Source organism: Poecilia formosa, unplaced genomic scaffold (genome assembly GCF_000485575.1).
Source record: "Poecilia formosa unplaced genomic scaffold, Poecilia_formosa-5.1.2 Scaffold238, whole genome shotgun sequence".
Lineage (NCBI taxonomy): Eukaryota > Metazoa > Chordata > Actinopteri > Cyprinodontiformes > Poeciliidae > Poecilia > Poecilia formosa.
Genome location: NW_006800177.1, coordinates 189542 through 207674, shown reverse-complemented (window position 1 = coordinate 207674; position 18133 = coordinate 189542). Strand labels below are relative to the sequence as shown.

The following is an 18133-nucleotide window of genomic DNA, read 5'->3' as shown; positions in this document are numbered from 1 at the left end:
TATTTTTTTAATTTTACATATTAGTTTTATGAAATACGCTCTATAAATAAAGTTTAACTTAAGTCGTTTAATACTTTAAGGCTTGATGGTGATGGAAAATACATTTGTCAACCAAGTCTCTCTCTCTTTTTATTCACAATTTTATTTTGCACATAAGAATTTTTTAAATCTTGTCATTCCAGGTTTATTTATTCATTTACTTATCTATTCGTTTGTTCATAATTAGCGCCATATTTGTGGAATCTGGTGAAATACGATTATTTTAAAATCGAGTAACAGGTCCGTCTCTCTCTCTCTCTCTTTTTTTTCTTCTCACATCTTGGCATGTGTAGCCACCAGCATTACACAGTTCGACTGGATCCTCGGTTGCCTGAAGTCTCTTCTTTGGAGGCAGGAATGTAAATCCAGAGGGATTAGTGGGAGCGCAATGGGCTGTGAAGCCTTCAGCGGCTCTCCAAGGGGTCTGGCTCACTGCGTAAAGTTAGGAAACAGGGTCCGGACACGCTGCGCACTGATCCCGCAGTCTCTGTGCGCTTCACCTCTGCGGGACACTTGACCACGATTTCTGATATTTTGAATAGCACTACCTACGCGGGTCACTGACACATGAAAGTAGAGGAGTTTGGCGGGTGCTAAGTGTTACTTCAGCAGATCATCTGTCCCGCAGCGCGAAGAGGGACATGGGTCAAATTAATGGTGCGACTCTTCTACCGTTTGGGGCTATCTGTGCTGTTTTCCTGTGGGAATCTGGGGCCAGCTCTATCAGGACGACGATTTCAGTGGATACGTCAAGGTAAAGTAGCGAATAATTTGTATCTATAACCAACCTATTTAATTTATATTTCCGGCTAAAATCACAGCACTTAAAATAAAATGTCGCTCTCTGAAGTTAACAGTTTATGAGGCTCAAAGTCTGGCAACATTCTTGGCAGAAAAGGTTAAGCTTAATCTAATTTAAACTCCAAACAACCAGTACGTAACCCAAAGTTTAGCGCACGTACGGATCCAGTTTCGTAATACAGTTTGTACTGCATTTTATGGGTTTTTGCGAGCAAGCTGTCAAAGAGGAGCCTCCTGGATGAACCACTGCTGCGCGTCAAATTTAATCTGATTTCCGAGGAGACGCGGAGAGCAAAACTTCTCAGGGTTATAGGTGCAGAGTTGCCATGTATAACGTGACGGATGTTATTCAGGTGCCCGGTGGGAGCAGGTCAGGAGGTGAGGAGGTGGCTGTCAGTCAGATGCGACCCGCTGAACATCAAATTAAACCTCTAACCCCATAGATGAGAATCTGGTAGATTGAAAGGAAAATGAAATATTTCAGGGAGGGGAGATTGCATTTTTTGTTATCAAAAATATGAGGGAAAAAAAGCTTACATTTATATTCAGCGCACTGATTGCTAACCTCTAAATAAATTATGTTGCAACAAACTCTTTTGAGAAGTCACCCTATGACTAAACGGAGTCTTCCTGTTGGTAATGTAACCTCATGGTTTGTGAAGGTGTCGGAGAATAAACAGCATCATAAAGGTAAAGGAAATCACTAAACACTCAGCAGACAACATTAGGCAGCACTCATTGCCAGGACATGGCTGCCTCAGCCTAACTTGCCTTAACCAAAAAGGCAACTAAGGACACACGGTGACTCTGGGGGAGCTGCAAAACAACTTAGATGTATTTGCCATGCCATTTTGAAAAAGAAGAAAGCCAGTGTTGAAAGAAATCAATGAGAAATCCTGCTTAAAGGGTTTCGCAAGCCATAGAGGACATATAAACAAACAAACAAAAAAAAACACATTCAAAAAGTTTAATGAGGTTGTTGGGAAGGTTTAATGGAGCTAAATGCAGGGCAATCCTAAAAGAAAACATGATGGAGGTGGCAGAAGATGTGAAACTGAGTTGGACATTAACCTTCCAGCACAATGAGACTATACATAAAACCTGAGCAACAATGCCTTCGATTAAGGCATTGTTGCCTTAATCAAAGGCAACAATGCCTTTGATTAAGCATGTTCATCTCAGAATGGCCTAGTCAAAGTCAGTACCTATTGGGAAATATGTGGGGAGGCCTGTAATTTGATGTTTACAGATGTTATTCTTTCAATTTGACTGAGCTTGAGTTTTCTGCAAAAAAGAATGGGCAAAGATTTCTCTAGATGTGCACAGCTGAATGAGATAGCAAAGGGCCTTCAGCTAAAAGCATGGCACAAAAGGTGTCGTGTTTTTAGCAAGATAGTGACTCAGGCGATGTCCGATCACACCAAGCTGCAAGTAAGTAATTTTAAATATTATTAAATGTAAAACAATTCCAAAATAAATTTAAATTCAAGGTTCCAACTAGACTAAATGTACAAAAGTATAGCTTAAAATACTTTAAAACTCAGGCTTCTTACAGTCTTTTAGTGGAAACTATATCATGGCCTTTGCATAGCATAGTGTTTAGTATAGACAAATGAAGTGATGCCAGCCTTCAAGTAGCATAATATCAATTAAACTAGATTACCAGGAAAAGAAAGTTACTTGATTTTACAGCTGCTGTGTATCATGAAAGTGAGTTGATGTATTTCTGGTGAACCACACTATGACATTTTTTATGGGATGAACAAATTAAACGTTTGCTCCATTTAATGACAGAGTAATGTCAATAAACGGACCGTTGACAACTTGACGGTCGCCGACTTCCAAGCTATGTATCACTTTGTTTAATTTATAGCAACAAATATAAAATAACACTATGAAGAAGATAAAAAATGTAAAAAAAATAAATAAATAAATCTGAGTGTATTAAACTCAGTCTGAGAATGTGTCAATCGGTTTGAAGGCCTTATATGAAGAGGTCATAGTTCAAACTACAAAGGTGGAGCAAGTAATAAACTTGAACCTCTCCTGGACTTTTGTGGCTCAGCTTTCTCCTTGTCTCCACTCGCTGTTTACAAGGATTTATTTTTTAGCACTGCTTTAAAACACTGGGGTCAATCACATCCATTTTTCTTGTGTTCTTTGTTTCGTAGGTTGGAGTGTCCAGATAATAAAATCTTGACCGTGGAGTATCCCTGTGTTAGAGCTGAAGGGAAGAACGGCACTTGTTTCAGGTATGTGGTGCGACTTTTCTCTGTATCGCTGCTGACATTTCCTACTAACTTTATATGTCTAGACCTTAATACACATTTACATTCGGCGATTAAGCTCACTTTTGTTTCCCAGAGCAGTGATTTGCTCAAGGACAGTTTGGCTGAACAAGTGGCATTCAATGTCTGTCGGGAGCACTCACTCCGATTTATTCCAGGGTTATGGAAAGGTTTCAGCAACCACTAACCCACCCTGCTGTGTCATTTCCACAACTTCACAACACATCCCTGACTGGAAATTCTAGCACTCTCATGGGAGAAAAAAAATACTCATTTCCTGAGAATGAATAATAATTTCTAGTGTCTGTAAGTGTGTCATTACACATTATATATTAGCCATTAGGAGCTACTCTCTACCTTGTCTCAGTTATTCATCACTCTGTTCATATTACTATTAGATAGAGGCATATTTTTAACCTTTAGCACATTATTATCCCTTTCCTTTGCCTTGCTGCTTCCATCTGTGCTGGCTCTGAAACAGCAAAACAAAGCCTGAACTCGAATTTTCTCCGTTTATTTCCAGAAACATTTTGGGAAGGCATGTCCCTCAAGGGGTCAGAGCTGCAGTCTAACCTAAAAAGCAGAAGTCTGACAAGAGAGGAAGGTTGTAGTTTTCAAACTTAATAAATAAAATAAGAAACTAGGCCACAACACAAAAACACCAAATCTGATGAAGTTGTTGAATTATTAGGAAAGAAGCTGGTTTTCAGTGAGTTCAAAAAGATTACAGGAAACTTGCAACGGTTTTAAAGTCTGGCCTTATAAAGCTCTTGGCCCCATTTTACCTCTTCATTCCATATTAAACAGTTTCTAGGGTTTGACTTTGGCAGCTGTCATTTAATCACAGAACTTGAAGTAAATATATCCTCCACTCTAAAATACATAAAGACATTATGCAATATTTGATGTAAAACAGGTTTTTAGACCATGAGCAGATGATATATCATATATGACTGTGAGATACTTTGGTTTAGATTGTGGTTGTTGGCCTAAGAAGATCCTTGAATAAACGAGGCACCAGGTCTGGGGTGATGCCAGGCCATGTGATCTGTTTATTGTCAGATGTGGACTGTAACAGGCTCCGAGTCTTGTTTAATTTCTGGCTCAGGCAGCGATGTGTGGAGCTGGAGGAGTCCAATTAGACGAGGTTGTGTTTTCGTTGCCATGTTTTCTTTGTCTGCCATTCAAAACAGACCAAGATCAAATGGACCTTGTGGATGACTTCATGTTACACCATATTGATATGTTACATGCGAACACCGATATGACTTTCTGTTTCATTTTAGCCCAGCCAGAATTTCACACTGACGCACTGCCTCATAATTCTGTCTCATTAAATGAATTGCAAGCTTTCAAGACAAGTCTGAGATTCTTACTCAGATTTATTATTTTTTATTACAATCTATTGAACAACGTTTCTACTGCTGAAAATGTTAAACTAGCCCCAGACTTGACTGTCCAACAAGAGGGACAGTGACAACAGATGATGATTCACTTTTAGAAAATGTCCGAGACAATAAGGATTTGATTTCTGGTAGTGGTAGAAGTAGTAACCTTACTTTTCCTGGAAAACAGTTTTTACAGGGAGACTCATGGGCAAAACAAGAACAAATAATCTTTACAGTAATTCTCAAATTTTTCATAAAAAGTAGCAAAACAAATTTGTCCAAGTATTATCGAATGAACAGCTTGTTAGGATCTTAGGTTGTTTTAGTGTTTTGATTATTTCATTCCAGTTTGATCATTCTGTATTCCTTAGTTTCTGTTTTACTTTAATTCAGTCCTTTCTTAATTAATCTAGTTTATTATGTTCATTTCTTGTTTCTAGTTATTCTTTAGAGTTAGATTCATTCCTAGTTCCCTGTGTACTTTCTTTTGCCCGTGCCATTTTGCCCCACCTCTCTCTCTCTTTTTCTCTCTCTCTCTCCCTTTGTCTCTCTTTTTCCTTCTTCTTCTTCTTATTTTATGACGGTTGGCAAGCATTACCGCCATCTGCTGGAATGGAGTGTATCTCTCTCTCTCTCTCCCTCTCTCTCTCTCTCTCTCTCTCTCTCTCCCTCAGTCTGCCTTGTACTCTCTCCCCTCACACCTGCAACCTGTTTCTAATCAGCCAGCTGTTTCTTATTCAGTAATCAACCTCCCCAGTATATATACAACTCATTCTCAGTTCCTCCTTGCTGGCTCCCTCAACATCAGTGGGTGCTGTGAAATATTTTTTCCTGTTCTGCTCTGGCTCCCTGTGCTTCTTGTGATTTTTGTAAGTTTGTCCTTGTCATCTTTTTATTGAACATCTTTCAATGTGATCCGTGCTCCCCACTCCAGTCTGCATTTTGGTCCAACTTCAAACTCACACATCATAACACAAATATTATATTTAGTTTTGTCAGATAAATTAAAAATAAATATAATTGTTACTGTTCTTTGTTGTAATTGGTTAGAAGGTGCAATACAACTTTAATTTTCAAGTTTGAAAATTTTAGATGAATGCATCCTGATATTTCTAAATGTGAATGTTTGAGCTTTTCAACAAATTCTCAAAATTCGAAATGGATTTTTATTTAAAAAATAGTAAAGAGTAATATGAAAAAGAACAAAGCCTTTTCTAATCTGTATACCTCACTGGTTTTCAAACTCAACTGGAAAATGTTAAGCTATGTATGAAGTCATTCTCAGTACAACACGCACATCCAACAGTAATGAGTTCCCGATTCACTGTTTGCCCCAGTTTGAACGAGGATTTACCGAAACCGTCTCCCCTGCACGTAAACATCTCATCTTTTTCTGTTCATGCTAATCAGCTCAACATTGGTGGTTCTCAATATTCACCAGGGGTATTCTGGCTTTATCTCATGCTTCCAAAACATTACTGTTCGGATTATTGACTTCTCCAAATTGCCATTTGGTGTAAATGTAAACACGCTAATATATTGTAAATTAGTATATTAAAATTCCTTTTTTGGCTTTCCACCTGATTGTTGGTGTGTATTAAGTAATGCTTCAGTTCCTTTGGCTGCAAGTGTTTTGGATTTTCACTTCAAAACCAAATCATGTAGCTAACTTTGTGTGTATTTAAGAGTTACTAAAGTGTAGCTTTCTTCCAAACATTTATGATGTGGTCTGAATTCACAAACCAACAGTTTAACCTTACGCTAGAGAAAAAATATCTGTCTTTTATTCTTATATTACATCTATCGTTGTGTGGGGGATTTGCAAGAGGGATTATAATTATCGGCCGTGAAGTTTTTTTTTTGCCTTCAGCCAATATAAACTGGAAGACATTTAGAGAAACCTGAAGCTTGACAAACCTGCCAGGTGTAGTTATGGTTTCTGACCTTTATGATTTTAAACTCTGATGTGTAAAGACAGGCTTCACATTTTTTCTTCATTTTGGAGTTTTCTTTTTTTTATTTCTTTTTTCTGGCATGAGACTAATTTTGCATCAAACTAGTAATGTGAGATTTTGGGGAAGGTTTTATTGAAGACGACATGCTCACACTCTTCCAAACAAACTGGCCTTAGTTGCAGAAAGTCATGAAGCAAATCATGGTTCTTAAACATGCATGATCGCTTTCAAGCAGAAACACTTCATTTGTGAGTGCATCGTGTTGCTTAGTTTTAATGTTTTTGCTTTTACCCTTTTTGCTTATACTGAAGCCTAGCTGATGTCTTGGAGGGAAAAGTAATTGAACTTTACACAAAATACTTCTGGCTCATAGATTTTTATGGGTTTGTACAAGGAGATTAGCTCTGAAGGCCAAGCAAACTATCAAACATGCTTTGAATGAGTTTGGAAAAAGAACACACATCATCACCGCATCACATTTATATTCTAACCAGACAGGACTGTTGATTAATTCCTATTTGTCTGTTAAGGTATTTGTGAATTATGTGAATCCAATTCAGTTTTAACATTTCTCCTGTTTTACTCATGCTCAGTTCTCCGGTGGTCACATTCATGCGGTGACGGCCCTAATACATACATGTTTACCAAGACTCTAGCCTAAGTGATATTGAGTGTCTATGAGCTCGCATGTTTATGTGTGAATTGTTTCAACATTGGCTGCGCTGCTGGCAGCTGCAGCAGCTTTGTGATCAGAGTAAATGTACTAACTTCACTCTAACCACTTTCAGCTGCAGAGTCTGATAGAAAACTGATGACCTCAACAAACTAAGCTTTCACTTGATTAACACTTTCTGGTTAGGAAACACGGCACGGCTCATTTCTGTGGATAAAACCGGCAAATGTGTGATCAGGCAATTGCTTAGACAAAAAAATAAAAGGAAAATTGGAAAAATGTTGTATGGGCAGATTCAATTTTAAAGTGGTATCATTTTGTTCCCAACAATTTTTATGCTTTTGTTGCTTCAAATACTTCTAAGTTTCTTTTTTTTATGTTGTGCATATTTAAAGGACACATATTATGACTTTCTCTCATTTCCCTTTTAATATTTGTCTGATTTGTTGCTCTCAACAGATAATTGATTTTCATGACCGACTGACCCGTGTTTGACCACTATTGACCACGTTGAGAACTCCTTGTGACAAAAACAATAATTAGAACCACAGAAGTTCTGGCAGCATTCAGGTTAGCTGCTGCTAATTCTCCTGAAGTTCTGACCACACTGTTATTGTTATGTTATGTGTGGTAGCTAAGGCATTCCCACAGATATTCACTTTCCTTGGTAGAGTCTCATCTAGACACAGAGATATTATGGGCTAGTGTAAGCAGAACATTTCTGAGACTTAAGTCTTACAATTAACTTCCTGTGTGGGAAATGAATGGAAGTAACGAATAGACTGGTTTAGTCAGTTCATTCATTATTTGCAGTGATACGGAAACAATAGTACAGTCAACTCGTCTGGATCTGGATTTGCTTAGCCCCCCGGAAAGCAGCTTCTAATTTGGTTTTCTCAGCAACCTAATCCATTGTCTCGTTGGGTAGCCAGCCAAATTACAGGCTTCCAGTTCAGTTTTATTTTAATATGGTGGGATAAAAGCCTTTTGTTTTGCTGCAAGTGTTTTTTTTTTGTTTTGTTTTGTTTTGTTTTTACCAAATCATGGAATGGTGTATCCTGTCTGTGGTCTCCCAAATTCTCTGTCCTTATTTAGCGTCACACCTCTCGGTAAAACTCATCAGCCTAAGCGAGGCAGTGAACACCTTCCCATGATGGTGCATTTGCTGCTGCAGGACATTTGAGCACCAGACATTAGACAGGCACATCATCCAAAATGTAGAAGAATTTCTTATTACTCTTAACAGAGTCCAGCATTGTTTTCTGACAGTAGAGGTTACTTTAAGATATAACTTCAACTTTGATCTCTTTTGCCTTGGGTTTTGATGTCTGGATATTCGTTGATAGCAGAATATCAGAAGCATCTCTTTATTGCAAAGATAACAAACTCCAAAACCAATGGACAGAAGCTTTCCAAAATGTACATCTCTGGACTTCTCTTGCAATAAGACATGCAAACCTGCCTAAACTTTCCCAACAAACGTCTGATCAATCAATCAGGGACATGAAAGTTGCGTAATATTATATATACAGAACAAATTGACCAAAGTGGAAATAGTATATTACTGGATTTAGATTTATTTTCTCTCACAAGTCACAGCTTGTGAAAATGCATGGTCAGTGTCTCTCAGCAGTTGCAAAATTACAACACAACACTTTAAAAGTTAATCACTTTTTTACTTAAAATAAAACAGCTTTACCAAAGGCTCATTTTGGCTAAATCATAGCATGCAGCTGGCAAACCGAGAGGGGAAGATATAGCAAAGTGTGTCTGCAAGTGAATATTCCAAATTTAAAGATTGATTGTAAATAAATGTTTCCGATGAAAAGAACCGGCACTCCAACATATTATTTTCCTATTAGGCAAAGCTGGATTCTACCAAAGGGACTGATTTGAAGATAGAAAGCTTGCACAATTAATTAGATGAAGAAACAAATTGCATAATGTCTGATTGTTCCAATATCAGTAACAACTACAAGAGGAAAGTGTTGCTCACTGTTTCCTAAAGAAAGAGCTGAAACACTTGTTCCGATTAAGAATAGCTTGATTTTGTCAATGGGATCGATTCCATGATAGAAGGCTTGCAAAATTATTTGGAAGAACAAGAACAAAGAAAAAAAGAGTTTGGCAAGTACTTTGGGGATGTAATCCAAGGAAAAGTTTCTTGATTTTTTTCTCCAAGAACCCTTCAAGGCTGAGTCACGCAGACTTTGGTCATTTTGCCTGGAGTTTAGTATCTGTAGCGTCTTTGCACGGGTCTCATATCATTTTACAGTTAGCCACTTTCTTGCATACATTCCCTAAAATTTATCTGATCGTTTTCTGCGAAACAGTTTCCCTGATTTATTCAGTCACTCTCTTTGTTGTCCATAAATATAGCTCTGCTTAACTTCACTACAGTATTTTCATTGTCGTAAGGTTTTAGGACTTTTAATAGCTGATGCAGAGGATCTAGAAATAACCACAAAAATAAATATACTTTTCCAACCCGATGCTTTGACCTAAACTTAAACCCTGTAGAAATGTTCTGCTGTATGTATTTGATTATGGTATGCAGGTTAGAAAGGACAGCAAACATAAAACGAGACAAGTATTTCTACTCTTTTTACTCTCGGTGCTGTAAAACAGAGTTTAAGTGCTCAGGTTGATGAGGGTTTATCACAAATGTCTTCTCTGAATCATTTTAGAACTCGTGTAAAACTCACCCTGGCGATTCATTGCACATTTCACCAGGCGTTCGCTTACATCTTCTTAGACAAACTTAAACTGCATTCTGTTTCCCTTTTCCAAATAGTCCTCTGCTTTTGTTTACAAGAATAAGGATGCATTGTGAAAATCTTTCTGTCATTAAAAAAGATCTCTACTCTCACCTGTTTTCCATGCATTTTGTGGTCTTAAAGTCAGTGAGCATTTTTTTTGTGTTGCCTCCTGCTTAAAATTTTGTTGAATTGATTGCACTAATGTTTGCTTTCATCTTTCCTGAAAATATTCAAACATCTAGTGAACAACACAAAGTTCTTATGAAATAAGAAATATGTAGAAACTGCCAAGAAAATCGGGGGGAAAAAAAATCCTGAAGAGAACCCCCTGAAGTCATGCCATATTATTTTAACTTCCTTTATTTTGCTAAAAAAAGATCTGATGAAAACCTCAACATTCCTGGAAGCTCTTACAGGAAACCTTCCCAAGTCCAAGTCCATTCACCCCTCTTACGTCACTCAGAAACATCTTAAGTGTTCATTACTGAAACCTGACTAAGACTGACTCTGCTCTAGGCCTGCACTCCATCTCGACCTGCTCTCTATGGCTCCCGTCTCGCTGGCTGGACTCTGTGTGGCTCCAGTAAGACAGAAGCCAGACTTCTGCCTTGTAGCTTGAGCATTAATTCTGGGGTTGAGGTCAGGTCAGGCGTAGGCTCATGTCCAGCATGTTTCAGACATGCAAAATGTTAGCATGTCTGAAGGCTTACCACAGACTTTGTCATTTCAGAGAGTTTACTGTTCAGCAGGGTTGGGTAGTAACTAGTTGCATTGACTTAGTTACATTTACATGAGTAACTTTTTGGCAAAAAAAAAAAAAAAGCTTTTAGGAGTAATTTTATGCTGTATTTTATTCTTTTACTTAAGTAATTTTATTGTGAAGTATAGCTACTCTTACTTGAGTAACATTTCTAGATAATCTAACCACTGTGAGTAATTTAAACGAATCAGGAACAAGCTTGTTTTATCCTTAAATTCACCAGACACAGACGCACTCCTGCAGGTAGTGATCAGAAGGAATGTCCTCTGCACGGCAGAAGAGTGAGCCTGACACGGAAAGTCTGTAACGAACTCTGTGTGACGTTAGAATGGTGATTAATGCTCACGTCATATCTTCCATCTGGACTGACTGCTTCCTATTTAAGTGTGGAATGAAATGATGATGGTGGTTGTTTGAAAGGCAGAAAGAGACTACAGCCGGTTGTAATGAAGGGTTGATGATGTTTGTAACAATTGCAGTAAGAAGGTTGGCCCACAACCTGCTGCTGCCTTCATCCCAGACCCAACAACATGCACAAATCAGTAGATGTTATACATGGGCATAATTTGTTATGTAGCAAACACCAACATGAGAAAGAACTTGGCTTGCCGAACACTTATTTTAGGACTTGATGAAGGCAGAGGATATTTCTTACAAATGTAAAAATAAAACAGAGGTTGCTGCAGTACTTCAATAAAATAACCTTTTTATTGAAGTACTGTTTTATTATTCATAATATCGGTGACTGAGTTGAACAGTGATTGAATCGTTTAGGAAATTGTAAAACTTGCTTAAAAACTGAGAATTTGAATCGGCATATACATATTTCTTTCACATGATCCTGCAGCTGTTACCAAAGAAAACGCAAAAACAAAGAAAATACAGTGGTGATAGATGACGAGAGAAAGTTTTTAGTCTGTCTGTCTCCCAGTAATGGATTTCCCTGATATTGCTAGTTGCCAAAAAGGAGTTTTTCATCCAATTTTGGAGGTTTAGCTTGCCAATTGGTGCCCATGCCAAACACAAAATGGTATTCAGTTTAAACAAAAGAAATAAAAAGTGAACACAGATGAAGATAATAGTTAAGGAAAGCTGAGAACTTAGCAGCTTCAGGAGAGGAGAGTGTGTGAAAACAGCAGAGCAGAATAACAGACTCAAAAGTTGGCAAGCAAACCAGCAGAACTAAATCAAATTGGGAGACTGCCAACTGGCAGGCAGGTTGAAAGCAGACATGCAACTCAAGGTAGGTTCAGTTTTTCAAAGGAAAAGACACAAGAAAGATAGAAAACCTATATAATCAAAACTCCTAGGATTAGTTCTACAGTGATAGACAGAAGTATCTGGGTCGACTGGATTGATGTCCAAATGCATAGCAGACATCTATCTGTCTAACAGGTACTTTGGACTTCAGCCACTACCCACACCAGACGTCCTGCTCAATTCAAGAGGGGGAGGCTAATCCGCACTTTATTCTTTATAGGCTTTCAGTGGGATTCAGGTCACAAAAGTTTGGTGGTCAATCAAAAGCAGTAACACCTCGGTCATCGTAGCAGCTTTTGGTGCCTTTGGTAGTGTGGACAGGTGCCAAGTCTTGCTTGAAAACAAAATCAACTACTCCATGAAGTTTGTCGACAGAAGAATGCATTAAGTGCTCTGACATTTTCTGGTGGATGTCTGAGTTTACTGTGGACTTCCTATGATGTAGTATTATCAGTTGACATGGCAACCTAAACATCAGTAGCTGTGGAAACTTCTCAAGAAGCATGCAATCGGTGGCTCTCCACTAGTCCTCCAGACTCTGACACCTTGACATCCAAATAAATGCAAACTTTACTTTCATCTGTAAAGAGGACTTTGAACCAGGCCTTCTGTAGGAGTCATCTGTTCATAATGGCTCTTGAGGCACTGACACAGACTCTCAGCCTGAATGGATTTTGCTTGACAAACCTTTCAAACCTTCACTTATCTTGACTTAATATTTAGTTAACATCTGTCCCAACAACATAAATCTTTTGATTTAGGAAATAGTCCAGCAGGTTTTTTTTAAAATTTATTATTTATTTACATTTATCATGCCAAGATTAAGTATGTACGTTTCTTGACAGAAACTCCAGTCCAGTTGTCTTCCTCTTCACATGATGCTCTTCTGTTCTCTCACACATTTGCTCACCTAAGTTTCATTGGCTTCCAGTTTCTGGGATATCTAAAACAAGAACAAACAACGGCAGAGCACTTTTGCCACGTGAGAGTGAAACAACAGCAACAAACTTGCTTCAGTCAGACCGCTTACCAAGATCTATAGCAGTGATGTAAACACCAAAGCTTGGGGATTGTAGTGAAGAATGAGAAACAGGCCGAATAAATCAGTAAAGTGTGATTCATCTGCTTGTGATTGTGGAAAGCTTTTTGCTTTTTGTAGCAGGTGATGAGAAGCAGACGTTTCTATGCATTTGTGTGTGTTCATGTCCACATGTGTTCCCTCTTCCGTCTGCTACATGTTGCATGTGTGGCTCATAGGCTGCAGGGCTGAACATGTAAGGTCTGCTGGGATCTGCAGTCAGAGTTCCTCCCTCTTACAGGCTATAAAACAATCCATTATGTTGCCTCTGTTAGGTTTTTTTTTTTCCCACACAGTTTTACCTTCTATTGATTGAAAGGATTAGCTGTAATTAGATATAAGGGAATTGAATTGCAATAAAATAAAATTAGACTTTCTGGTGTCTACATGTTTTTATTTACACCTTTTTTGGCACGTTTTCTTAAATCTCAATTTAAACTTTTTCTCTCTACAAATTCCATCACCTGCCAGTTTGTCCCATTATATTCGCAATGTGTCCATGGATGGCTATACCTCCGTGAACATAATATACCCCTGTTTTCTTTTATTGGACCAAACAGCTGTCAGCTTTTCTGTAATCTCAAAGTATTAGTCCGTACAAAGACATGTAACTGGGCTGTCTTACAGAAAACAAGTAAAAATTGTCAGTTTTCTTTTGCCGTTGAAACATCAAATTTCCTGCGATGTTCTTGATGAGCAGCTTTGTTGCAATTCACATTGGTGCATTTATGTTTACATCATTTTTTTTTTCTGGGGAAATTATTACTGTAGACTCCACCAAATAGTCCTCGATAGTCCAAAACTGCAAGACTGTATCTTGCAGTTTTGTAAGATTTTACAAAGCTGGTCCTAAATGCTGAATCCTTGCAAGAGTGGAGCTTTGTAAAACATCCTTGTTTCTTTCTCAGTTTAACAAGCAAGACTTCTTATGCTTGACATTCTCTGAATCAGTCAGATTCTTTATTTCTCTCCGTGTTTACTCTTATAATGGCGTCAAATTGTCTTTTTTAATATTAGCTAGCAAATCTAAGTAGCACATTTACTGAGGTGCAATGATGATGTCAAGAAAGCAATTTTAACCTCCAAAATAAAACCCTTAGTATTGTATTTTATGCACCCACAGCAAATTAAGTAAATTTACACTGAAGATATAGCATGCTGAAGTTTGCTCAAAGTTTGCTGCAAAACATTTTGACAAGCCACTAATATAGTGGGCGACAGACTGACCTTATAAAATCAGATGTGAACTTTGTCGATTCCACGAATTGTGCTTAGAGGAGGAGTTACATTGAACGTCACCCAAAAGTAACATATCGAGAATAAAGTTTGAAGGTCAGCACATCAAGATATGGAGGTGTTCTCACAAGAAAAGTATACTGGAAGTCATGTTGTAATTATGAGAAGGATGGATGGAAAAATTTGTGAGAAGCGCTTGATGAAAAACACAGGAGGAGGAAACCATAGTCGATTTGAGGACGGCGGTGAAGCGCGACCCATTTATGGAGGCTTTAATCCTCGACGTGGGCATCACAGGTTCAAGACCCGGCCTGTTGACCTTTACCGCATGTCTTCCCTCTCTCTCCCAACCTGTTTTCCTGTCTCAAAATTGACCAATACTAGAGTCAACAAAACCTTTAAAAAAAATCTAGTATCGATTTATCACAAAGAAAAACACAGTTAGCCAGAAAAACATTAAACTGGTTACAGGAAAGGAAATTAAAACTGCTATGATGGTCTAGAACAAGTTGACAGAACCTTCAGTATCTGAGACAGTTTGTGATAAATGCATGGTAAAAATCACACCTTACCAACCCTTTGACATGTTTTAAAGTTTCATAGGTTTCACTGAGTATTTAATGCATATTGCATGTGTCATTTTAATCTATAGTGTAATTTATTTTTAATTCATTGTATATGTGGGGTGCTTGGGGTCATTACCAACATCTGGCATGAATTTAAGCCCATTAGAAATATATGAGAAAACCACTGACATGCTCAATACTTACTTTCTGCACTTTAGATCTGATTATATCATCCACACTGATATAATTAGTGATAGTTACTGTACCAACAAAAACAATAAAAAAAAAAGTCTGACTCAGGTCTGAAACAACCTGGTTTCATTTTCCTACGAAACAAAGAACAGATGCAGCCATGAATACACACCTTCAGACAGATGTTTGAAGACTCTTCACCGATCCATTTCTACAATGCTACAATTTGTGAATGTCTGGACTTAATATTTGCTACATTTGACGCAGTGTATCGACTTCAGCCTGTTTGTGTGCACAGGTGCAGATGAATGAGATCACCTTCATGTGGTTGTAAACCTGTGTTCACGAGGATAAAAATGCTGCCAAATACTGTCTTAGTTTGCGGATGTCTGCTTGCAGTGAGTGGGACCAAATTTGATAAACCATAAACATATGTGCGCTTTTATGCTTTTCACATATGATATACCAGCATGTGTGTTCTAGAGGTTCAGTTTCACCTGCCAGCAGTCTGCTGTTAATCCATCTGAGGGAACTTCAGAGAGGCACTGACAGCTCTGAGTTTGGTTCAGGTCTCCTGGCCTCAAACTGTTGTCTCACTGTTGTGTGAAAACTCTTGAGTGGGAACTCATAGTCATTCAAACACGATGCACTTAAAAATCGTTTACATTCCACTGGGCATCTTTTATTTTTTGCTCTGTCTCTCTTCTATTATCCTTTTTTCTCTCTCTCCCTGTATACTTTGAATCGTGACCAGTAAACTTCAAGCTGTGGGAATCCTAACAAGCCTGTTTTTCTCACACTTGGACTTGATGCAAGATTTCTTTTAGCCATGTTAAACTCCATTCATAGTCTAGGTCTTCCCCCAGAACTTAACAGGGTTCTTCGTCTTTGTTCTCTGAGAGGACATTTTTGAGGCTTTTGCGTTGAGCTTCCTGCGTTTAATAGTTTTTTAATTGTCTTCGTAGAGCTGCAGACCCAAATTCAGACCTCCCCAACAACTTTAGCTTTGTTGGCCATCTTTTTTTGATTAGTGCACACCTGAAGACCCCTCTGGACAAGTACGTTTAATGTTTTTAAAAAATAATCTGCTCCAGATTAGTTCTTTCCAACCCTTTTATGGCTTTGTTGTCACTGTCGGTTACTCAGGAAAACAGATCACCAGCCAATTGATAACAGACTGGAACTGTATTTTTGTCACATGTATTGTTTGATGTCGACAAGCACTGCCGGGAGCATGTGCCTGCATACATGAAGCTCTGCTTCATGTAACAGAACTGAAACATGAGAACAGGGGTCCTTGTTTGACACTGAACAACCAGGGACTTAAAAGATGAAAACAGCTATAAATCTTGCAATACCTCCAGGATTTTCCAACATCAATGCCGAAGTGAGACCATTTACAAGAACTGGAAAACCTTCCAGGTCTTATCGGTCCATCACTTTGAGCATTAGCTACATTTTGTAGTAGAAATGTTTGCCAGAGTTTTTTTTTTTCTTTTTCTCGTCTTTCATGAAAACTCACAAACCCTCATCAGTGATCTCTCATTAGTTTGACCTTACTTCACTCACCCTGCTATAACCCTTCTGTCCCAGTTTACCCCCGGCTGGATGGAGCTCAGTCACTGTCACTCACGTTTTAATGTGAAATGCTTTGCCAGTCCATAACTGGATTTTTATTCATCTACTCATGCCAATATGCTCTTCCAGAAAATCCTGCCGTGCCTGACGATGGAAACACATTGCTCTAACACACAGCTATCAGACTTTAAACTCTGGCTTCCCAGATTATTTTATAGGGTCTTGCAAAACTGTTCAAAAGCCCTAAGCTTTTACATTTGTTGTCATCCTACAACCAGAAACTGTTTCATTGGGATTTTATGTGACTGACTAAAGCAAAATGCTGCATAATTGTGTTGTGGAAAGGGTGCAAAGGACTTCAAATTAAAGTCTGAAAAGCGTACTGTGCATTAACATTTAGCCCCTCAGTCTGTTGAACATCCTTTCACTGCAGCTACAGCTGGAAATATTTGGACAAAGTCTCTTCCAGACTGCCTCAGATAGGGACTGAAATGTTTGTCCATTCTTTTTCAAAATATTTCAAACTGACTTGGATTGGATGGAGCATCAATTTACAAGTCTTGCCACAGGTTTTGGTGAGGACTTTGACCGACTCGCAGATATACTTTGATCTCAGCCGGGTGTTTGTTTAGGGTTGTTTCCTGATGGAAAGTGAGCCCCCACCCCTGTTTTAAATATTTTGCAGCTTTCCTTCCAGGATTATATTGTATTTAGCTCCATGTCTTCTCAACTCTGACCAGTTTCCCTGCCAATACTGAAAAAAGGCATCACCACAGCATGACATTGCAACAACCCACGCTTTGGGGCTGATGTTTTCAGAAGATGAGCTTTGTTACTTGCTCTCCACGCAGCTGTTTGGATGGCCATGTCTTGTAGGTTTACAGTTGTTCCCCACTGTTTCTGGTTTGGGTGATGAATTGAACTTTGCTATCTGACGTGCTTGAGCAGGAAGGCGTCGTGCTCCAGGTTCTCATCAGACAGGTAAAACTCAATCTGAGCGACCAGCTTTTGGATGAGCTCCGTATCTGGAGGCTGCCAGCTCTCCTCCTCCAACTCCCCTCCACTGGTGCCGGCACCACTGTGTGTGGGAAGAGAACATGGATCGCAGTCAGGGGAGACTTGCTGAGTGCTGTGAAATCCAAGTGTTTCATGTTTTAGACTAAGCACCAACATTAAAACTGTTGCACGTTTTCGTTATTTTCTTTAAGACTATATGCCAGAGGCTTAAATGGCTGGCAGAGACGCAGCCTCATCCTGACATTTCTCTACAAATCACCAACGACTCCCTGCTTCCTCCTCCTACTTTCAGATTTTCCTTTACAGCCATCAACAAGCTCGGTCTCAGCACCAGATCTCGTGTCCAACCAAGCCTTGAAACTGCCAAGGGCTCTCCATCTGAAGGGCGCAGAGTCACAGACTCTCCCTCCCACAAAGAATATGGTGGCTCACCACATCAGCCTCACATTTTAAAAAAGCCACATTAACATCCTTCATTTTGTTACCCATTAGAACAGCTGTTTTATTTCTAACTTTGCAGACTCTCAACTAAAATCATCTTAA

At 38.7% G+C, this 18133-nt stretch overlaps 1 protein-coding gene across 2 annotated transcripts in view; it reads left to right on the top strand.

Moving 5' to 3' along the window:
- Nucleotides 1-354: 354 nt before the first annotated feature.
- LOC103149860 (collagen and calcium-binding EGF domain-containing protein 1-like) overlaps nt 355-18133 on the top strand; it is a 35145-nt gene continuing 17366 nt past the window's right edge. Inside the window, exons 1-2 of one of the 2 annotated variants that reach the window (XR_477511.2) lie at nt 355-793; nt 3012-3092. Coding sequence is in view for 1 of the 2 variants with exons in the window: in XM_007569211.2 (XP_007569273.1) it covers nt 681-793; nt 3012-3092 (194 nt within the window). In the remaining variant the exon portion in view is untranslated. The remainder of the gene's footprint in view (nt 794-3011; nt 3093-18133) is intronic. The other variant, XM_007569211.2, reaches the window with a different exon arrangement.